Genomic DNA, 24,917 nt, shown 5'->3' on the forward strand with positions numbered 1-24,917 from the left:
CAAAATAGTCTGGGCAGTTGCCCCTTTCTGCCTGAAGGTACAACAGCCAGCCCTAATCCACATCCACCCTCCTGCATAGAAATTACCTAGCTCCACAACTAATCTTGAGAAAAAAAACCCAACAGCATCTAAACATTTTGGTGGGGGGTCCACAACTGGCAGTGCTTAGGGGACACTCTTGGTATGTTTGGGGGACCAAATAGGATGCCGGGGATGAAACCCAAGTCGTCTGCATGCAAGGCAAATGCCCTACCTTCTGTGCTATCACTCCAACGATAATGGGTAAAGGAACCTTTATCTTAATTTTGTTTTTAGTTTTTTGTTTGGTTTGTTTTGTCTTTGGGTCACACCTGGCAGCGCTCAGGGGTTACTCCTGGCTCTATGCTCAGAAATCACTCCTGGCAGACTCAGGGGACCATATGGGATGCCGGGATTCGAACCACTGACCTTCTGCATGCAAGTCAAATGCCTTACCTCCATGCTATCTCTCCGGCCCTTAATTTTGTTTTTAAATAGTATTCTCTAATTGTATAGATATACAGTGGATTTATTTGTTACTGAACTTGTTTGTTGTCTAATAGATTTTTAGTAGATACCTTGGTTTTTTGTTTGGTTGCTGGGTTTTTTTTTGTTGTTGTTGTATTTTGTTTATTTTGTGTTTTGGCCACACCTAGCAATATTCAGGGGTTACACCTGGCAGGCTTGGGAGATCATATGGGATACCAGAGATCGAACCCAGCTTGACCAGTACAAGGCAAATGCCCTATACCCACTGTTCTCCGGACCCAGTCTTGGTATTTTCAGTGTATAAAATCACTTTACTGCTAGTGAGCACAATTTTACTTCCAAATTAAACATCTAATTTCATCTCATATTGTAATCGATCAACTCAGATGTTCTAAGAATTTTTTTCTTTGTAGATTTACAATTGTTCCTATTATTTCCTTATAATCCTTTTTATTTCTATTACCATGATTGTGATACTATTTCTTTTATTCCTGATTTTAATACTTTGAGTCTTCTTTTCATGCTTAGCCTTCCTATTGAATTTTTTTTAATCTAAAGGAATATATTTTCATTGATTTTTCTATGGTTTGCTTTTCTATTTTTTTTGTTTCCATTCTAGTCTTTGTAATTAGCTTTCTTCTGCTTATGTTGAGTTAAATTAGTCATTTTATAATTTCTGGGATTTTGTAGGGGTGTTTCTTTTTTATTTTGTTTTTATTTAAGCACCATGATTCAAACATGTTTACAATTGGGTTTCCGTTATAAAGAAGAACATTCCCTTCACCAGTACAACCTTCCCACCACCAATGCCCCTCATCATCTTCCTCCCCCCACCCTGTCTATATTCAACAGACATTATATTTCTCTTACTCATTACCATTGTCATGATAGTTGTTAAAGTAGTTATTTCTCTAACTGCATTCACCACTCTGTGGTAAGCTTCATATCGTGAGCCGGTCCTTCCAGCCCTCATCTCTGTTGTCTCTGGGTCTTTTTTTTTTTAATGTATAAAATCTTTATTTAAGCACTATGATTACAAACATGATTGTAGTTGGATTTCAGTCATAAACTGAACATCCCCCTTCACCAGTTCAACATTCCCCCACCAATGTCAATGTCACCCTTCTCTCCTTTCCAACCCCTGCCTGTATTCGAAACAAGCATTTTACTTCTCTCATGCATTAAGATAGTCATGATAGTTATTAGTGTAGTTATTTGCCTAAATGCACTCACTACTCTTCGTGGTGAGCTTCATATTGTGAGCTGGTCCTTCTGGCCCTCATCTCTATTAGTCTCTGGGCATTATTATAACAATATCCTTAATTTTTCTTAAAACCCATAAATGAGTGAGACTATTCTATGTCTTTCTCCCGCTGAGTATAGGGATGTTTCTAATTTCCTCTTTATTCTCTTTTTTTTTTTTTTTTTTTTTTTTTTTTTTTTTTGGTTTTTGGGCCACACCCTGTGATGCTCAGGGGTTACTCCTGGCTATGCGCTCAGAAGTTGCTCCTGGCTTCTTGGGGGACCATATGGGACGCCGGGGGATCGAACCGTGGTCCGTCCTAGGCTAGCGCAGGCACCTTACCTCCAGCGCCACCGCCCGGCCCCCTTCTTTATTCTCTTATAAATTACAAAACAGGATTTAAAATACTGAGCCAACCCTGCAGTATTTAGACAACTCTACTTGATTGTGATTCTTTTTCTAATTTCCTAAGGAGAAAATTTTAGTTATCAGTGAGATTATTTTGTTCTTTTTCATTATGGCATTTATTTCTATTAATTTTTCAGTGACTACTGCTGTACCTAGGATTCTATTAATTTTCTTACGTTTCCCTTACTTTCCTTTCTCTTCCCTTCCCTCCCCATATCCTCACTTTCTCTCTTTCACCCTTTCTTCCCTCCCTCACTCCTATCTTTTTATTACGATTGTTATGCCAAGTGTTATCATTGGTACCCAAGTGCAAATCCAATACCTCACATATTAGTCAAGCTCACATATTGCTCTACCACCTGAACTCCATTTCTACTTCTTTATATTTTTATTTCCATTGATCTCCAAGTTGTTGTTGTTGTTAGCATTTCCTCCTCCTTTTCCACTTCCTTATCCTTTTTCTTCTTCCCTCCTCTGTCTCTCCTCCTCTTTCTCCACTTCTTTCTCAATCTCCTCTTCCTTCCCTTCTTCCTTTTTACCCCTTTTCTTTCTTCTCCCAAGATCTCATATATGCAAGGCATCTGTTAAATATCTCTCTCTCTTTTTTTTTTTTTTTTTTTTGGTTTTTGGGCCACACCCGGTAACGCTCAGGGGTTACTCCTGGCTATGCGCTCAGAAGTTGCTCCTGGCTTGGGGGACCATATGGGACACCGGGGGATCGAACCGCAGTTCGTCCAAGGCTGGCGCAGGCAAGGCAGGCGCACCTTACCTTTAGCGCCACCGCCTGGCCCCAAATATCTCTCTTTTATTGGAGGGGCATACCGGGTGACGCTCAGGGGTTACTCCTGGCTATGTGCTCAGAAATCACTCCTGGCTTGGGGGACAATATGGGACACCGGGGGATTAAACCGAAGTCTCTCTTAGGCTAGCGCCAGCAAGGAAGACGCCTTACTTCTTGTGCCACTACCCCGGCCCCTGTGTTAAATATCTTAAGCCACCCTCCCGGCTTCTATTTTCTATTTTCTGTTGATATTTCTTTGATCCATAAGTTATGCATACTGTGGTGTTTGTGATTTTCTTCTATTTTTTTCTAGTTTTATTCCATTATTTTTAGAAAATGTACTTTCTATCTTTTAAAGTGTTTGAGCCTTATTTTATGGTCAGTCAACATAGTTTAGTCTGAAAGATGATTCAGGTGTCTTAAGAATAATATATTTCTACTATGTTGGGTGTAGTGTCCTAGGGATGTCTATTAAGTCTAGTTGGTTCATACTGATACATAAATATTCTATTCCCTGAATTTTTCTTAGGTTTTCTTATTATTAAAAGGGGAGTATTATAGTTTTCCAATTAAGAGGCTACAAATTTTGATTTCTGCTTTCATTTGTTTGAGCACATGACTCAAGTTTCTAAGACTTCTTAACCTATTGTAGTAGATTTTCTTAAGTGAAAGTGTCTCCATTTGCTATCTATTCTTAGTACAATAATCAGAGCCTCTAACTGAAGTTTTAAAATCATTTTTATCTTGTTACTTTGTTTGGAAGAGAGCATAGAACATAATTGCTCTGTTGAGACATTCCTCTCAACAGAGTATATTTCACTTCTTAAAAGTAAAACTGTATTTTACTTATACTTTATCAAATACAACAAAAATTGGTGTAGGTGTTTACCTCTAAAAAAGAATATAGGTATTATTGAAAGTAGCTTTTTTCTTTCTTTTTTTTTTTTTTTTTTTGGTTTTTGGGCCACACCTGGCGTTGTTGCTCAGGGGTTACTCCTGGCTGTATGCTTAGAAATAGCTGTTGGCAGGTACAGGGGACCATATGGGACACCGGGATTCGAACCAACCACCTTAGGTCCTGGATCGGCTGCTTGCAAGGCAAACACCGCTGTGCTTTTTCTCTGGGCCCTTTTTTCTAATTTTTAACTGTCATGACTTGCCAATTTCCTTAAATGCACAAGAGAATATGGATTTCTGACTAAAGGTTATTTGTTGTTTTATTTTGGTCTTGGACCACACCAGGTGGTGCTCAAGACTTACTCCTGGCTCTGTGTTTAGGGATCACTTCTTTATTATAGCAGCTTTGTTTAAAATAATGAATAACTAGAACAGTTTAAATTGGTAAAACAAACATTGACATGACCATACAGTGGCATAGTAGCAAAAATAAAATAATTACAGCCTGAAGGCTCTTATAGTGTTAGACAAGTTCATGTGGAAGGAGATGTAACATAATCAGCAGCATACTTACATTAGATTTTTGTTCATCTATTAGAATTTTCAAGTTGTATTTTAGATCCTTGATTTACAATACTAATACCATGATATTGACAGGCTTTCATGTATAAAACATAAAACTACACACTATAGAAGAGGTCAGCTTCCTTCCACCACTGTCTCAATCTCACCCCTACTTCACACACACCCCTCCCGTAATATGCTTCTTACTAAAGCCCTATTCTCAGTTTCTCTTGCCTTTGAGCTTTGTATTCAGATTCTTATTACTATGTTGTGAATTAGGCATTCTAGTGTGGTAATAGGAGAACTTTAGAAATAAGAGAAAATGAGCTAGGAAAATAAAATACTTTCTTCTCTCTCTTGAGGTTGTGATGAACAGGGGTGGCACATATACTTGGTTATGGTCCTTATACGCTTAGCGGGGTGCTTGCCAGGACCTGCAATGCAGGCAGGAATCACTTGCAGTGAGGGCATTATAGACAACAGAACTTTTGGGTACAGAATTATTCTTGTGTACAGTCACGGGTATTGAATTCCCAGGGCCTTACATTTGCCCGGCAGTCACTGCAACCATTGACCCTTCTCCTGGCCCTCTATCTTTTACTATAGATAATATTTTTTAATTTTCACATTGTGCATAGAGTTTAGTTATTGGATGAACAAATGGTTGAATTGAATTGTATCATTTTTGTTTTAAAGTCGAGAGACACACAAGATTGCAGTATTTTATGTTGCTGAAGGACAGGAAGACAAGCATTCCATTCTCACCAATATCGGAGGAAGTCAAGCATATGAGGACTTTGTAGCTGGTCTTGGTTGGGAGGTATGTTTGTAAATCATATCAAATAACCTTATATTTCAGTTTGCAAACAGTTTTTCTTTTTTAACTTCCTTAAGATGCATTGTTGGAAACAACAATTTAACATCAGGGTTGTTACAATTATTGCCATGCCTCTGATCTATGAAGATAAAATTTGGGCCCTAAAAATGGTTTTATAAGATAGTATAATATCTTAATTCTAACAGATAATATGCTATTTTGTTTTTCAAAAAGGTGGCATCATTTGAACTACCGCTCTTTAAACTATGATATATTTTCTTTTTTTTTTTTTTTTTTTTTTTTTTGGTTTTTTTTTTTTTTTGGTTTTTGGGCCATACCTGGTGGCGCTCAGGGGTTACCCCTGGCTCTGTGCTCAGAAATCACTCTGGCAGGCACGGGGGACCATATGTGATACTAGGATTCAAATCATCGTTGGTCCTGGGTCAGCTGCTTGCAAAGCAAACGCCCTACTGCTGTGCTATCTCTTCGGCCCCCTAAGATATAAATATTTTTAGTGCCTTGAGAACTTTCATGTATTCTCTTTCTTATTCAGCTCTCTAAAAGAAAAGCATACCATTAATTTATTCAGTTTCTGTATTGCTCCAACATTCTAAAAAATATTATTCATTCAACCTAGCATGTCCACTTACACCAGCCCTATAAGGGATATTGAAAGATGCAGGACTTTATGTCACCCTGGCAACCCAGTTTTTGTAAAAATTCCTCTATGAAATTTGCATGTTATAAGTTATAAGTCAAAATGGGAGAAATTTGTCATTGGATTTGTGTTAATACATTGACATTAAAAACTGAGGTTGTATCTACAGGAACTGAATTTTGAGCTGACTTTTTTTAATGTTAATAGACATATATTACCAGTCAAATCTATAACTTTTAAGATATTTTTCTTTTATCTTTTGGTTTGGGGGGCTATACCTGATGCTGCTGAATGACCCACATGATGCTGGGAATTGAACTCAGGCCTCCTGCATTCATACCATCTACTGCAGCCTTTGAGCTCTCTCTGGCCCAAATAGTTTCATGAAAATATACTGTATTGGATTGTGTGTTTTGCAACAGTTCAAACATAACAAAAGTTTATATTATATTTATCTATTTGATGCATAGATTTTTCAAAACTTTATTTATAGACAATAATATTATTGAAGGTGTCTCTTCTGAATTGCAAAACTCTTGGAGTGGACAGATATTTTGACTCACTAATTTTTCTTTTTAAATACTAGTTCCTTTTGGGTCTGAGGGAATAACTCCCTGATTAGAACAAAGTCAAGAGTTCTCCAGTGCATCCTACATGCACCAAGCACAGTTTTGGTTCTCTCCTGAAATCCCTTTGACACAGATACGATGGGTTTCCCAGCAGCTTTGATGGTTTTCCATCAGCACCAAGGAGTCATATAAAACATGCCTGATGCACAGCAGTTGATCTCTTTACTGATTAACAGCTGCTCTTTAGGAATGCTCCACTATGTAGCAAAAACATGTATCAATGGAGCAACTCTAGCTAAGAATTTTAGATCAAATACTAATTGATATATAATTTGAAAAGACTTTTTGTAAAGTGAGATATATGAAACATTTCAGTGGCATTTTAAATTTTGTTTAGTTAATAAATGTGACGTTTGATTTCTTTTAGGTAAATCTTACAAATCATTGTGGTTTCATGGGAGGACTACAAAAAAACAAGAGCACTGGGTTGACAACACCATATTTTGCTACTTCTACAGTAGAAGTGATATTTCATGTATCAACAAGAATGCCTTCTGATTCTGATGACTCTTTGACAAAAAAAGTAAGTGCTAATAGAAAAAATAATTATGTAATCCTGGTAATGAAGAAAATCGAGGCATAAAATACTTAAACTAACTGATCTAGCACTATTTGGGTGCCCTACCTACTATTTTTAGAAATAAATTTACAAACTTATTTTTCTTCATGGTATGATTAAAAGGCTTTACCTTTAAGAAGATAAAGATATAACAAATTAGAAAACTTGTTTATGCTCAGATTGGTTAAATTATATTTTAATTTTCTTATCACATGTATAGATTTAATGTTTGTACTGATAAATGAAGAGTAAAAATATAAAATGTAACTTATTACAAAGTTAGATAAATCTAACTTAGATAAATCTAATCATTTGATATCCTATAATCTATGCTATAATTTATAAGATATAATAGAATGATTTTAATGGCCTCCATTTTATAAAAACCTATATCTTTACTTTGCTAGAACTGTCACATTATTTAAAAATGATCCATGTGGGGGCCGGAGCAGTGGCACAAGCGGTCAGGCATCTGCCTTGCCATGCTAGCCTATGATGGAACTTGGTTTGATCCCCCATATGGTCCTACAAGCCAGGAGCAATTTCTGAGCACATAGCCAGGAGCACCTGAGTGTCACCAGGTGTGTCTCCTCCTCTCCCCCAAGTGATCCAAGGGGTCACAGAGATACCTCAGAGTACATTTTAATGTATCCTGTTGACTTTTGATTTGTTTGGTGTGGAGAAGGGGATTGGACCACACCTGCACTGTTCAGCGTTTCCTTCTGATTCTATTCGAAGTTGTTAGTTCCTGGCATTTCTTGGAAGATATGTGGTATCAGGGATTGAATCAGGCTCAGCTCCATGCACAGCAAGCACTTTAACCCCTGAGCTTTCTCTCCAGCTAGATAATTGATTTTGTGAGAAAAATTTTCCCAATATTTATCTTCATTTTTCTTCCTCCTCTATTCTTTCTGCTCGTAAGCTTATTCAGAAACATGGCTCAATGCTTCCAATTTACTCACTGATTATTTTTACTTGATACTCAGTTGTCTAATGTCAAAGTTCTTTGTTAGGGCTGGAGATCTAGTTCAGTTAGCTACATACTTTGCTTGCAAGAAGCCCAGGCTCAGTCTGCAGCACCACATGATCTATACTTTTTTTTTTTTTTTAAAAGAACACCCCCCATCACCAGTGCAACATTCCCATCACCAGTGTCCCAAATCTCCCTCCTTCCCATCCCACCCCCATGACCTATCCTCTTGAGCACCACCAGAACAACTTGTGAACACTACTGGGTGTGGCACCAGAACAGAACAAAGTGAATTTCAGAATGCCTATCAAATACTTAGTAAAATTGATTTGCCCTTGGCTGATTTAGTTTACATGATAAAATATTGAACACGAGCAATTTAGGGGCAATGAAATTGTTGCATACTAAAGGAGTAACGATTAGTAAAAGCAATATGACTACAGAGTTGAAATAAGCAGTAAAGGTGGAAATAAATGATAAATCTAGGAAAATATATTTAGTAGTAGATTTGCTGTAGAATTTCTTTTTGAGTTTTCAGAAATTCAAAAGAAGCCATGCCTTCTAACCTGAAAATAGTGAAGAACTGGATTAGAGTAACTCTTAGCACATTTTTTTATCAGCTTATTTCAAACGCTTATATTTTTCAAATTAAGATAGTCATGAACATAGTGAAAAATATAATTTTCAGTTATTTAAAACTTGTATTTATGAGTGGCTCATATTTATCATTACCATTTTTATCTTCATGGATAGGACTTTTAAATTCCAGATCAAAGTCTAAAAATTAACAGTATATTTGATTACAAATGTAAGAAAACATATTACATTTTTGTTGCTTTTTAAATTTTGTGATATATAAAATGAAAGAGTAAAGAAACAACTTTGTAAGTAAAGAGTTAGGATGAGAAATAATGAGGCAGAAAAAGATCTAAAAGAGAAAAGGTTTAGAATGTAATAACTATCAGAAAAATGAATCGTGCAGTTTGCTGCTATACAGATGGGTTTGAAGAATGAAGTTAGCCAGAAGGAAAAGGACTGATATAAAAATGACTTTATGGAATAAAAAATACTCAGATAAGCAGAAACTAAGTACTGCTCTTTAACAGGAAGTGGGCACTTGGATAGGAGAGGGACAGACACTGAGACAGTGGTAGAGAGTGTGATGCTGGGGGTTTTTGTTTGTTTTTGGATCACACTTGGTGACCTCAGGGGTTACTCCTGGCTATGTGCTCAGAAATCGGTCCTGGCTTGGGGGACCATATGGGACACTGGGGGATTGAACCGAGGTCCATCCTAGGTTAGCGCGGGCAAGACAGATGCCTTACCGCTTGTGCCACCTCTCTGGCCCCAATGCTGGAATAATTAATGCAAGAATCTTTATAAACCAGATGTAATATAGTGACTGTACTTTATACATTTTGAAGAAATGTGTAATCTGCTGTTGAAGTGATTTATAATGTAAATTATAGATAGTTGATGGATCGAACTGCTGAGTTAACTATATTTTACCAACTTTTTGCTGAATCTCTCAATTTTAATCGAAGGATATTAAAGTTTCCAATTATAGTAATGGGTTATCTTATTTTCTCCCTGAAGTTATATCTATATTTTGACAATGTTTTAGATCTATACATATGTACTTAAAATATTGACTCCTTATTATATATAAGGGATAAAAGTAGTATCCTCTTTATCTCTCTAACTGTCCTGGCTCTACAATCTGCTCTAAGAGTAACACAATTATTCCACTTCAGTTTTATTAGTACTATCAGGATTTATATTCCTCCATACCTTGCTATTTTTATTTTTCTTGTTTTGTAACATAGTTTGACATAAGGGAATCAAATATATTTAGTTCCTTTCATTTGTCAGCATTTATTTTATTTTATTTTGGGCACCATGGTTTATAATACTACAAATGGGAGGGTCTCATGCATAAACAAATGGGAGGGTCTCATGTATAAAACTCCACTTCCAGAGTGTCTTCTTCCCCCTACTGTTGTCCCAATATTCCTTCCACCAATCACGACCCAAAGCTTCCCATTGAACACTGGGAAGTTTCTCTGTTTCTTTTATATACCACCTTTGAAAGAGATTCTGCATCTGTCTCTCTCCTCTCTAATGTCCCTCAGCCTGATATTCTCCAGAGCCATCCAAGAAGCAGCAATTGTATGATTTTTGTCTGAATTATATTTCACTGTGATTAAGTTCTATAGTTTATTCATAGTTATCTGTTCTTGGGTACTTTGTTTTTGTTTGTTTTCAGATTATAGCTATTATGAACAGTGTTGCAATAAACATAAGATGTAGCTATCTGAATAAAATTTTTGGTTCCATGGGATAGATGTTAAGAAGTAAAATTGCTGGATAATATATGGAAGCTCAAATAACCAAGATGTTCTTCAACAGATGAATGGCCAAAGAAACTGGTACATGTATACAATGGAATATTATGCAACAGTCAGGAGAGATTAAATCATGAAATTTTCCTACACATGGATATATATGGAATCTATTATGTTGAGTAAAATAAGTCAGAGGGAGAGAGAGACACACAGAGTAGTCTCACTCATCTATGGGTTTTAAGAAAAACAAAAGACATTATTGTAATAATGCCCAGAGACAACAGAGCTGAGGGCTAGAAGGACCATTCTCAAAGAGTGGTGAGTGTAGTTGGAGAGATAACTACACTAACTATCATAACAATGTTAATGAGTGAGAGAAATAGAATGCCTGTCTTGAATACAGGCAGGGGTGAGAAGGAGAGAGATGGGGGGCATTGGTGGTGGAAAGGTTGCACTGGTGAAGGGGGGGTGTTCTTTTTATGACCAAACCCAACTACAATCATGTATGTAATCATGGTACTTAAATAAAAAAAAATATATATATATATATATATATATATATATATATATATATATATATATATATATATAGGAGCTCAATTCCACCTTTTTGAGAAGAGTCCATATTGTTTTCCAAAAAGGCTAGACCAGTTGATTTTCCCACTAGCAGTGAATGAGGGTCCCGTTTCCCCTACACCCATGCCAACACAGGTTGGTTTTTGTGTGTGATATGTGCCAATCTCATTGGTATAAAGAGCTACTTCATAGATGTTTTGATTTGCATTTCCCTGATAATAAATGATACAGAGCATTTTTTAATATATCTTTTGGCCACTTCATCAGTGTTTTTACTATTTTGAGTTGTTTTTAATATAAATTACATAATTTAAAGGCCACTTTTATCACATTGTTGACATAGTTGATCATAATATATATGTTCCAGGTAAGTGGGAGCAAAATTATTTTTTAAAAAAAGTACAGTAACAAGAAAATTTGTGAAAATTACTGTATCTCACAATGAAGTCATTAAGTCCTTGTCATTCTGTTATTTTGTTTCTGAACATTAGGTAGCTTTTAGATACACATTGATGTCTAATTAGGTGTGTGCCTGTGGGAATACCGTATTTAAATTTTTGGTGATGTCACATAGTCCAGGAATTTCAAGCACTATTGCTAATAGTTAGGCTTTTGTGGATCGTGGTTTCTGCTTAGAAGGTTCCAGGCCTTCTAGAAGTAAGAAAAGGTGGTGGGGTTGAGGAGATGACTACAGTTCCTCCAAAAAAGTCCTAGTGATGTCAACCAAATACCAGCATACCTAGAGTTTGGTCAGATTGGTGCCTCTGCTGAGAACCTAGATGAGTTGTACAACTCAACTATTGGTGAAAGTACAAATGTGGGTGAATCAAGTATGGCTTTGGTAGGGTGGGGACTTAGCCCACCTTCTCCTCCTGAGATTGGCATCTTTCAGCCGGGAGGCTGGTGTACCCATAATTTTTCACAGCATTTTTTAACCTCTCTTTCATGAACAAAGTGAGTCTGGAGTTGGCCGTCTGCAGACATCGTGACTGTGTTTGTGTCTTTCTTTTTTGGGGAATCCCAGATCCAATAGTCTATTCACTGTCATTGTACTTTCAAATGAGGTCGGTGGCAGTCCTAAGGAGTGAGGTTGGAGGAGTGTAGTCTAATGGATCATCATTTAATATGCTTGAATTCTGCTTATCAGAGCCCTCACACCTTCATATGTGTTTCATCTATGAAAGAATATGTGCCTCCATTCTGCTTTTCTGTTTCTGCTATAACTGCTGGCTTGGTTAACATCCCACCGCAAACTACAGCTTCTAGGCATTTTTCTCCAACCACTTTTGTTAGATGAAACACAAGTCTTCTATCACTCCACTGTGCTGCTTTTCTTAGTGAGTGAAGTGTTTCTGTCTCCACAGCTGTGGAGCCCTCTCGTGGCATCATTTTCTGGGTCATTGCTAGTTGTTCTTGGAAGTGAAGCAAGGAGCTTCTAATGTTGTCTTCTACATGACATCTTGTTAATCAGTGCTTCTGTTAGGAAACAAAAGCTTGCCCCTCCCTTTTCACTTTCTCCCCCTCCCTGACACCCACCACCACCACCGCCGCCGCCGCCACCACCACTCTCACCACCCTCACCACCACCACCACATCATTCTCTTCTAGCCCACCATTTTGCTATTGTAATGCCTAGAAAAAGTTTTTTTTAATCAGTTAACTGATTCTAAATTTTTTAATTATTTGGAAATATTCCTGGAAGAAAAATGATCTCTCCAATTACTCAGTAGAGAAACCACTTGGACAAGTCTCATGGCATAATATGCTAGAAGTGTTAACCATATTTTCAGTTACAGTTAGATGTTTATAATGTTTTAGATTTTTAAGACATTCATGTGTTTTATGTCACTTGTTAAAATTATCATACCTGCTTATTAATGAGGAAAATTATCTAGTTTTAAAGGAGTCAAACCCAGTGGTCTCACACATACAGGTAATTGAGCCACCACCCCACCCCTATATTATATACTTTTTTTGTTTGTGTTTTGGATCACATCTGGCCTCGCTCTGCTACTCAGAAAACATTCCTGGTAGTGCTTAAGGGATCATGTGGAATGCCAGGGATCAAACTCAAGTGTGAAAGGCAAGATCTATATCCACTGTATCCACTGTACTGTTGCTCTGGTCATTATGTGGACTTTTTTTTTTTTTTTTTTTGGTTTTTGGGCCACACCCGTTTGACGCTCAGGGGTTACTCCTGGCTATGCGCTCAGAAATCGCCCCTGGCTTGGGGGGACCATATGGGACGCCGGGGGATGGAACCGTGGTCCGTCCTATGCTAGCACTTGCAAGGCAGACACCTTACCTCTAGCGCCACCTTCCCGGCCCCATTATGTGGACTTTCTTTACTTAAAGCAATTTACAGGGTTTGTTGAAGAAAATTGTAAATCTCACCGCTTTCTTTATTTTAGAGCTTACCATGTAAAAGTGAAGCCCATCAGAGTGGTTGACAAATAACAAAGCAATATTTCAGAAGATAAAGTTATTTTCTCAATAAATTTTTTAGCTGTGTATCAAGAGTAATACTAAATTGGGTGATATATCACTTAATTAGGTAGAAGGGAAATAATTACCTGAGCTCATTCATTTTAGATTTATTTTCAGGTATTCTTAGTTTTCTTTTTACTCTCTTGTCTGACTTTTGCCCTTAATCTGCTCCCAGAGACCTAATATATAAGATTTTTTTTAAATAACAGGCTTATTTTTTAGCTCTGTTATAGTATCAATTTATTTTTAATAAGAGGTTAAATATTTAAACTTAATCATAGAAACATCGCCTTCTACCACTTTTTAATAAAAAATCACTTTCTGTATTGGTATTTTTTCTTCTGAATTTAATAAATTCCACATTAGTGGTAATAAGTTGAGGCCTAGAACATGTGTCCTGTTACAAATGAACAAGTAGATATCATTAGGTTGTCCCCCTTTCCTTTGTACATATATCTTTAGGTGTGTTAATCCATTCAGTAGACACATTAATGAGCACTAGTTGAAGTGTAATATTGGAGGAAGTAAGGCTTGTTGACCTCAGCATGGGAGTTTAATACCTCTAATTAAATTAGATAGTCAACAGTCAGTATAAAGAAATAGCCATGCCTCTGGCTAGCTAGAATTATTTATGACTCTGGTTCTTTGTTTTAAACTTGATAGTAGAACATCCTTTATGTCTGCCATATAGAAACTAATTTTAGTTGTTGCTTTTTTATTTAAAATACGTGATTTGGTAAATTATTTTTAAGCATTTTATTTTCTCAGAATGAGAGCTAAATATCTTTGAACCTATTAAAGTATGATGTTTCAGTTTTTGCAAAGAAAAGCTTTTTAAAAGCTTAACAACATTAAACTTAACAACAAAGCTTAAAAACATTAGCAACAGAATTTTTGTAATAGAGGCTATGATTTTTAACCCATAACCAAACATTCATTTTAAAAAAAAAGTACTCTAAGAAATATTATAGAATCATCTAAAAATCTTGACATAACCCCAGCCCAAGCCATCTGTTCTATAAATTATCTCTATCAGAGGTGGACTGATGGAAAATGGTTAAAAATCATTTCCACTTAACTGAGTTTATTCACCCCCTAAAAACCGAGTGCTGCAAGAATTGGTATCAAGTGTTCACAGGAGCTTCTTTCATTTTCTGTACCCTTATTCTAGCCACTTGCTCACACTCTGCTTCATAGGTAGTTGAATCATTCTTTTATGAAGTTTGATAAAGATCAATTTTTGAGGGAATTGTAACATTCTTAGTTAGAATCTAGTTTTTCATTTCCTTGACCATCACCACAAGAGGAGAAAGAACCATTGTATATTAAGTCAGTTTTCTTTGAAACACTGTTGTGACAATAGACAACAGTCATTTTCTGTTTTGATATTTGTGGGTAAAAGTTTCACAGATAAACTTTATATAGACATGTGTGGATAAACTTTAATTTTAACTTATTTTATTATCTAAAAATAAAATTAATGGGGCTGGAGTGATAGTATGGTAGGTAGGGTACTACCATGCATACGGACAACTTCTAGCATCCTATATGTTCCCCTAAGCTTACTAGGAGTAATCATTGATTACAGAACCAGAAGTAAGACCTGATCACTGCTGGATATGGCTCCCAAACCCAAAATATTAAAGTAAGTTTTTTTTTAATATAAAAATATTATTTTCCAAAAAGTGGTATGCTGAATAAAGCTTGGAAAGTGAATTGTTTAAATAAATTTTTATTTTGGGCCACACCCAGCAGTGCTCATGGCTTCCTCCTGGCTCTATGCTCAGAAATTGCTCCTGGCATGCTCATGGGACCTTATGGGATGCTGGGAATCGAACTCAGGTCCATCCTGGGTCAGCCTCGTACAAGGCAAATGCACTACCACTGTGCTCTCTCTCTCCAGCCCCTAAACAAATTTTGAAAATGTACACTATTTTAGTATAACTTGTTGAATAATACATACTTTGGAATTGTATCTGTCAAGTATAAATAAGTAAGCATATACAAAATGATTACTATATTTTAATATCAGACCCTAACCGTAACCCTCTTAATGACAAAAATAGAGGATAGAAGAACTGGAAATAGAAATGGCTCAAAGTGAATTTACCCAACTATTGTGAATGGTATCTGACATCTCTTCACACACACTAATAAAATCCGAACTCATTCCTTTTGGCTTTCAATAACCTGTATATTGATCTACCTGCCTGCCCCTTTGATCCATCCTCTGTCACTTTATTTACTATACTGTCCATTATTTTGTTCTGTTTTGCTCAGTCTCATACTTTTCATCTGAAATGTTCTTTAGTATATCACCTGTCATCTTCATTCTCATTGTTTTTTTCAGACTCACACCATACATACACAAAGTAAATTTGACTAGAATTCAAATTCTATTTAAATTTAATATGTTAAGTCAAAGGTGCCTACCAAATACTATCACATTGTCTTATTTTTTAATCACCCTTTCATTCCTTGCTCACCCTTTTTTTTAATCACTTCCTAGAATATAAAGCTTATAAGGACAAGGACTCTTTTATCCTTTGTTGCTTAATAGATGTTTGTTGGATTTTGGAGTATTATAGTTCCACAGACACAAAACAAAATTTCTAATAAAAACCCCTTAAACATTATCAAAGTGGCATAAATCAATAAATGCCATAATTGTGTGATTTTGTTGTTCCATGTATCGTGTTATGATTAGGAAAAAATTTTGCCAAATACTGTGAATAGTATCATCTCAACAGTATTTAAAGTGTGCCCACTATGTTAAAGTATTTGTACTAGACGCTATATCAGTTGATGCTTAGTGCTTCAAGAATCTTATTTTAGGGGCTGGAGCGGTAGCACAGCAGTAGGGTGTTTGCCTTGCATGTGGCCAACCCATCATCCCATATGGTCCTCTGAGCCTGCCAGGAGCGATTTCTGAGCTCAGAGCCAAGAGTAACCCCTGAATATGATCCAACCCCCCCAGTTTTATTATTTATTTCATTACTAAAAGTGAATGATGCAGACAAGTGAATGAATGCATGAAAATCTATGTGATAGTGTGAAAATAGGCTTATTTTTTTTTTTACATAATTGAAGTAATACTTATATTTTGCTATGTCTGAATATCTAGGGCAGTGGTAGGCAACCTGCGGCTCGCGAGTCACATGTGGCTCTTTACACTTTTAATTTGTCTCTTCTGTATGCCAGGCAGCCACTCCAGGAGTCAGGACTCTGCTCCTAGCCTCTGTCAGTGCGCGCCCTGTGTGGCTCTCAAAATAAATTTCAATCGTGGTTTTGGTGAGATTTGGCTCAGTTGAAAAAAAAGGTTGCTGACCACTGATCCTAGGGGATAGAGAAATGAATTTAGAGTTCAGCTAGTGAGTATTATTGTCAGTTTCTACATATATATACACATATATACACATATATATTCTCTGAAGTAAATGCCTAACTCAATTATCATCTGCATATTCTCCAGCCATAGTTCAGGTGTCATTGATCAGTTTTTTTATTGTTTGCATTTAGGTAAGTATTTATATATTTATATAAATTAAATATAATTTACTGTGACAAAAGAAGGAATAGGAAGCAAAATACAAAAAAGTAATGCTGCTTTTTCCTTTTTTTTTTTTATTAAATAAAACTTGGTTAGTGATGCAGTAAAAAATACAAGTCTTATGTTTCCTCATTTTGACCTAAGTAGTTAAAATTAGTTGTTAGTACTCTTTTTTTTTTTTTTTTCGGTGATGCTCAGGGGTTACTCCTGGCTATGCACTCAGAAATCGCTCCTGGCTTGGAGGACCATATGGGACACCAGGGGATCAAACCTTGGTTCGTCCTAGGCTAGCATGAGCAAGGCTTACTGCTTAGTACTCTTAACAAAATGGGGCTGTCGGGGGGTAAGCTGATTTTATGAAAACAATATAGTTATGATACTGTGATGATGCTATATTGTAATATAATGTACAGATGAATATTTTGTAGCCCTGAGAAAAATCTAGATTTAACTCTGTAATCTGATAATTAGGAAAAATGAGAACACTTCCATAAGATAGGCAGATATAAAATTTTTATTAAAAGGCAAAATTATTAACATTCATGATCTCCATATCAAAAGATCTTTTGGCAAAATAAGATGTTAAACAGATGGCTGTGAGCACTTGAGTAATGGAATAGTGATCACAAGAATCCACTATGTATTCACCAAAAACACAATCACATTAAAATAACCTTATTGTTTTAATACAATTGTTAGATCACTAGGGAAAGCTTTTGATAATATAATGCTTTTAACTAAGTCATTTGTCATAGACAAGTTGAAGAAATGCAAGTCTTAATAATAGTTCAGTTAGTATATTAATGCCTGTTTGTATAATCCTATCTGGAACACATAATTATTTAATGAGAAACAATACAGAGAGATGATTAAGTTCATTTTTGGTTTTCAGTTCAGAGTATCTGCCCCTTACTAGTTATATGTATTTGAGCAAGTTACTTCTCTCCTTCAGCTTTATTTTCTCTTCTGTATCGTAAAAATTGCAGAAAATAGATTAGTGACCCAGAGCAAAGGAAAAGTAGATCAGTCTGTCCTTGGTGATTAGAGCATATATTTTGATATGCTAATTGTTTTATAAACACAATTTAATAGAAACATCAGTAAACTGACTTAATCACAGGGGTCTCAAACTCAATTTACCTGTGGGCCGCAGGAAGCAAAGTCAGAGTGATCCTTGAGTGCAAAGTCAGTTGTAAGCCTTGAACATTGGGGGTGTGTGACCCAACAACTAAAACAAAACGAAACAAAAAAAGATTCCTCTAGGGCAGGGCCACAAAATGATATACTGAGGGCCATTTGTGGTCTGCGGAGTTTGAGATCTCTGACTAGGATAATGGACAAATTTGTAGAAGTACTAATGGATGGATGAAGAATATATATATTGCACTAATCTTCAAACATCTAAAAAGATAATATTTAGACTATATATTAGTAAATCTTAATTTGGAAGGACTAGCTTCAGGAAAGCAAGTTTTGTTTAGCATAAAAAAATTTTAGGAGTATGGGCCGGAGAGATAGCATGGAGGTAAGGCATTTGCCTTGCATGTGGAAGGATGTTGGTTCGAATCCGGCAGCCCATATGGTCCCTCGAGCTTGCCAGGAGCGATTTCTGAGTGTAGAGCCAGGAGTAATCCCTGAGCACTGCTGGGTGTGACTCAAAAACAAACAAACAAAAAAAAGCTAGGAGTAACTCCAGTGTCATCGGGTGTGGCCCAAAAACAAAGAAAAAACCCTCAGGACTTGGGGCCAGAGCAATAAATAACACAGTGGTAGAGCCTTTGTCTTGCATGCGGTTGACCAGGACGGATATGGGTTTGATCCCTGGTGTCCAATATGGTTTCCCAAGCCAGGAGTGATTTCTGAGGTTATAGCCAAGAGTAACCTCTGAGCGAGCATCATTGGGTGTGGCTCAAAAACCAAAACCAAACAAAAATATTAGGAATTGTTGCTTTCTTGAACAAACTATTTTAGGTTTTCAATTCCCAACTTGAAAATATTCAAGCAGAGGCAGAACTACTTGTCAAAAATGTTAATTACATGGGAGATCCTGTATTGGGTGACAAAGTAGATCTTTAAGATGTTTTCTAGTGCTAATGTTTAAGTTCTGTAAGGGGACTTCAAGTGTACATATGTTGAATCTCATCTAACTGCTTTATTTTCATAAACTAATGAGGACAGTCTCTAGCTATGTTATATTTGCAAAGTGACTTCAGCAGCAGTTTACATAAATCTAGAATAGTAATTTGCTAATCATTTTATTTCATTTATCATTTATTTCAAGTACTTTATTTTTTCCTTTTTAATTGCTTTATTTAAACACTGTGGTTACAAAATTGTTTATAGTTGGGTTTCAGTCATACAATGTACACCATTCTTCATGAGTGCACCCTTTCTACCACCAATGTCCCTGTTTCCCTTCCACCTTCCCTTGCTTGTCTCTGTAGCAGGCAATTTACTTCTCTGTCTGTCTCTCTACCTATTATCTCTTCTTTTTTTGGCACAGTGGTCTGCACTATTGTCAATGGAGGGGTACCTGCATTTCACTTTTTCCCCTTTCCGCACCAAGATTTTGTCCAGAGCAATCAGTTCCAGCTATCATTGTCTTAGTAGACCCTTCTCTAACGGTCAGTGTTTTTTGTGGTGAGCTTCCTACATTGGGATGGACTTCCTGACCCTTAATTTTATTGTCTCTGGATATTGTTACCATATTGTCTTTTATATTTCTTTTATCCCACAAATGAGTGAGATTATTCTACGTCTATTTTTTCCCTCTACTAATTTAACTCAGCATAATAGTCTCCAGGTTCATTCATTTATAATCAGATTTCATGACTTCATTTTTCCTGTCTGCTGCATAGTATTCTATTGTGTAGATGTGCCATTGTTTCTTTAGCCACTCATCTGTGTTGGGCAGTCTGGGTTGTTTTCAGATTCTGGTAATTGTAAATAGTGCTGTGCTAAACATAGAAGTGCAGAGGGCATTTTTGTATTATGCTTTTGTGTCCCTGGGGTATAGGATCATATGGGAGCTCAGTATCTAGCTTTTTGAGGAATGACCATGTTATTTTCTGAAAGGCTCGATTCTCACTAGCAGTGAAAAGGAGAGTCCCTTTATCCCCATATCCATGTCAGAACTGGTTGTTTTTGTTTTTATGATGTGCCATTCTCTGTGATGAGATGTTATCTCATTATTGTTTTGATTTGCATCTCCCTGATGATTAGTGATATGGAGGAGAATATTTCATGAGCCTTTTGGCCATTTGTATTTCTTCTTTGAGTAAAAGTGTGTTCAATTCTTCTCCCCATTTTCAGATGGGGTTAGATTTTTTATTGTAAAGTTTAATCAGTTCCTTGTATATCTTATTACCCCTTGTCTAATGGTTATTTGGTGAATAATTTCTCCCATTCCATGCGTGGTCTTAGCATCCTAGTCACTATTTCTTTTGAAGTGCTGAAGCTTTGCTTCCACTTGCTTGGCCAGTAGTGATTATCCTTGAAAATTCCTTTAGCTTCAATGTCATGGAGTGTTCTGCCTACGTTTTTCTCTATGTACCTTAAGTTTTCAGGTCTGATATCAAGGTTTTTAATTCATTTTATCTGACTTTTGTGCCTAGTGTTAAGAGTGTATAGCTTTTGTATGTTGTTGACCAGTTTTCACACCATTTGTTGAAGAGGCTTTTCTAGCTCCACTTTGTATTTCTTGTTCCTTTATCAAAAATTAATTGTTCATAAACCTATGGGTCCATTTCAGGTTATTCAAACCTATTCCATTGATCTAATGGTCTGTCTTTGTTCTAATACCATGCTGTTTTAATGACTATTGCTTTATAGTACAGTCTAAAGTTGGGGAAAGTTATTCCGCCCATATTTTCCCTCAAGGATTGCTTTAGCAATATATGGATGATTGTTTCTTTATATGGATTTCAGGAGTTTTTGATTCACTTCTTTGAAATATGTGATGGGTATCCTTAGAGGGATTGCATTCAATTTGTACAGTGCTTTCAGGAGTATTGCCATTTAATGATGTTAATTCTCCCAATCTATGAGCAGGGTATTTCCTGTGTTCTCTTTTACTTCTTGAAGCAGTATTTGTTGATTTTCATTGTATAGGTTCATCTCTTTAGTTAACTTGACCCCAAGGACTTGATTTTCTGAGGCATAATTGTGAAGGGATTGTTCTTTAATATTCTTTTTCCTCTTTCATTATGTGTGAATAGAAAAGCCATGGATTTTTGATTACTAACTTTGTATGCTACCACTTTCCTATACAAGTCTACTGTTTCCTGAAGCTTTTTGTAAAGTCTTTATGATATTCTAGATACAGTATCATATCACCTCTGAACAATGAGCACTTCACTGAGTGCTTTGCTTCTTCCTTTCCAATGTGGATGCCCTTGATGTCTTTTTCTTGGCTAATTGCTAATGCAAGTACTTCCAGTACTATATTGAATAGAAGTGGCAAGATATGCCTTGTGCCATATCTTAAAGGAAGGCGTTTAGTTTTTCCCCATTGAGTATGATCTTTGCAATGGGTTTGTGATAAACGGATTTGACAATACTGAGGATAGTTCCTTCAGTTCCCATCTTGTTGAGAATTTTTATTGTGAATGGGTGTTGGACCTTGTCAGTCGCTTTCTCGGCATCTATTTATATGATCATATACTTTTTGTTTTTTTCTTTTTTGATATTGTGCATTATATTGATTGACTTGTGTATGTTAAATCATCCTTGCATCCCTGGAATAAATTCTACTTGGTCATGGTTTATAATCTTCTTGATGAGTTATTGGATGCTACTTTCTAATATTTTGTTGAGGATCTTTGCATTCATGTTCATCAAGTATATGGGCCTATAATTCACCTTTTTTGTTTGTTTGTTTGTTTTTTGGCCACACCCAGTGACGCTCAGGGGTTACTCCTGGCTATGTGCTCAGAAATCGCTCCTGGCTTGGGGGACCATATGGGACGCCGGAGAATCGAACTGTGGTCCGTCCTAGGCTAGCTCGCACAAGACAAACGCCTCACCACTCGCATCACCACTCTGACCCCTAATTCACCTTTTCTGTGGTATCTTTGTCTGCTTTTGATATCAGGGTGATGTTAGTTTTATAGAAACTATTTGGGAATGTTTCAATTTCCTGGAAGAGTTTGAAGAGGATTAACAATATATTCTCTTTAAAGGTTTGAAAGAATTTACTGTTGAATCCATCATGGGCTTTGTGGGAATGCCTTTTGATTACTCAACAATTTCCTCAATAGTCATATATTTGTTCAGGTATTCCTGATTATCTTGGCTCAACCTTGGGAGACTTTAGGAGTCCAAAAATTGATCTATTTCTTTCAGGTTCTCTTGTTATTCTTAAAGTAATTTCTGATTACCCTTTGAATTTTTGTAGTATCTGTAGTGACACCCTCTTTTTTATTTCTGATTTTGCTAATTAAGTGTGTCTCTCCCTTGTTCTATGAGTCTTGCTCATGGTTATCAATCTTGTTTATTTTTTCTAGGAAGCAACTCTTGCTTTCATTGACCTTTTGGATTGTTTTTATTGGGGAGGGGTGTCCCGTTCAATAATTTTTGGTCTTAAATTATATTGTTTTCTTCCATCTGCTTACTTTCAGCTCTCTTTGTTGTTCTTTCTCTACTTTCTTAAGCTGTACCATTAAGTTATTTATGTAGGCTTTTTCTTTCATGCAGATGAATTCTTTTATAGCTATACATTACCCTCTTAATGCCACTTTTGGGGCCGGAGCAGTGATAGGGTGTTTACCTTGCACAGACCGCGGTTTGATCCCCCACTGTCCCATATGTCCTTCAAGCCAGGAGCAATTTCTGAGCACATAGCCACGAGTAACCCCTGAGTGTCACTGGGTATACCCCCCTCCAATAAAATAACGCTTTTTGCTGTGTCCCACAGATTCTGATAATCTGTGTCTTCATTCTCATTTGTTTCCAGGAATCATTTGATTTATTCTTTGATTCCGTCTCTGACTCACTGGTTGTTCAATAGTGAGTGTTTAATTTTCAGGTTTTAAAGTAATTTCTCCTTGTTGGCTTGTAATTCACCTCTATTTCAGTGCATTATGGTCTGAGAAGGTAGCTGGAACAATTTTTATCCTCTTGATTTTATGGGGGTTTGTTTTTTGGCCCAGCATGTGGTCTGTCCTAGAGAATGTCCCAGGTGCATTGAAGATGAAAGTGTATTTAGATTTTTGTAGATGATGAGCTCTATATTTATATACTAAGCCACTCTCTTCTATTTCTTCCTGCAGAGCCAGCATGTCTTTGTTAAGTTTTAGCCAGGTTGACCTATAAAGGAGTGATTAGGCAGTGTTGAAGTCTCCCACTATTATTGTGTTGCTATTGATGTCTTCAAGTTTTTCAGAAGTTGTTTTAAGTATTTTGCTGGCCCATCATTGTGTGCATAAATGTTTAGAAGTGTGATTTCTTCTTAATGTTCACATCTCTTGATTAGTAAAAACTGCCTTCTCTAATCTTTTTAAGCCTAAAGTCTGTGTCATCTGATATGAGTATCAGCCTTTTAATGGAGTTGTTTGCTTAAATGATTGTTTTCCAGCCTTTGACTTTGAATTTATGTTGTTTTAACTATTCACATGTGTTTCTTGCAGGCAGCAAAATGTTGAATTCAAGTTTTTGATCCATTTTGCCAATCTGTGTCTCTTATCTGGTGCATTTAGTCCATTGATATTGAGAGAGATTATTGTCATGGGATTAGATGTTATCTTATCTGTGAAGTTCTGCATTCTTTCTTCAAATCTGAATGTAAATTTGGCTGAGTAAAATATCCTTTTATGAATTTATAAATACTGGCGAAGCATTCATTTCATTGAGTTCTGTCACTATATCCCACCACTGTCTCACACCTTGAGGATTTCTTATGATAAATCCTCTGTAATTCTTTTTCTTTGTTTTATTTTATTTTTTTTTATTATTTTTTTTTTTTTTGGTTTTTTTTGGGTCACACCTGGCAGTGCTCAGGGGTTATTCCTGGCTCCAGGCTCAGAAATTGCTCCTGGCAGGCACGGGGGACCATATGGGGCGCCGGGATTCGAACCGATGACCTCCTGCATGAAAGGCAAACGCCTTACCTCCATGCTATCTCTCCGGCCCCTGTTTTATTTTTTTTTAATCCTCTGTAATTCTTAAGGATGCCTCTTTGTATATAATTTCTTATTTTGATCTTGCTGCTTTGAGTATTCTGCCCTTATCTGTAGTATTCATCATTGTGACTAAGATGTGCCTTAGGATGTTTTTCTTTGGATCACTTTAGCTGGTATGTGGTTGCATACACTCTAGTTCTGGGAACTTCCCTGCAATGATATCCTTGACTGTTGATTTTTCATGGGGGCTTTCTCTCTGCCTTTGAGACTCCAGTGGTTCTTATGTTGTTTTTATTGAATTTATCCCAGACATCTATTTTAATCTGTTCACATTCTTTGAAGATATTTTCTATCATCTGGTCATTTATTTTAAGGCTCTTTTTCAACTTCTATTATTGATGTTGTTATGCAGCTCATCTTCCAGCTTACTGATTCTGTCCTTAGCCACTGTTACTCTGCTGTTGAGGCTTTCCAGTGAGGTTTATTTTGCCTACCAGGTTTTTAGACCTGTTATTTCAGCTTGAAGTTTTCTCATTTCTATTTTCATATCTTCTTGATTCTCAGTTGAGGTTTGTTCTGCTCATACCATTGTTTCTTTGAGTTTGTTGAGTATTTTCCATATTCTCTAAAGTCCTTCTCTGGGAGGCTATATAGGTAGTTGGTAATTGTCAGGCCTGCAGTTCCATCTTCATTCTCTTAGCATAGTGGAGGTAGATGTTGTTTTTCCATTATCACACTTTCAGTGTGGTAGCTTCTATGTGCTGGGGCTCATTGGCTAAGAGAAGTGCCGGTAAGTGGAGTGGAGCAG

The 24,917-nt window shown here is 36.5% G+C and overlaps 1 protein-coding gene across 3 annotated transcripts in view; it reads left to right on the top strand.

Moving 5' to 3' along the window:
- The window catches only part of RALGAPA1 (Ral GTPase activating protein catalytic subunit alpha 1), a 225,256-nt gene that overhangs the window by 161,249 nt on the left and 39,090 nt on the right, over positions 1 to 24,917 (top strand). For all 3 annotated transcript variants that reach the window (XM_049766570.1, XM_049766571.1, XM_049766572.1), the window contains 2 exons: positions 5,097 to 5,220; positions 6,872 to 7,027. In XM_049766570.1, coding sequence (XP_049622527.1) covers positions 5,097 to 5,220; positions 6,872 to 7,027 — 280 coding nt within the window. The remainder of the gene's footprint in view (positions 1 to 5,096; positions 5,221 to 6,871; positions 7,028 to 24,917) is intronic.

Source organism: Suncus etruscus, chromosome 2 (genome assembly GCF_024139225.1).
Source record: "Suncus etruscus isolate mSunEtr1 chromosome 2, mSunEtr1.pri.cur, whole genome shotgun sequence".
Lineage (NCBI taxonomy): Eukaryota > Metazoa > Chordata > Mammalia > Eulipotyphla > Soricidae > Suncus > Suncus etruscus.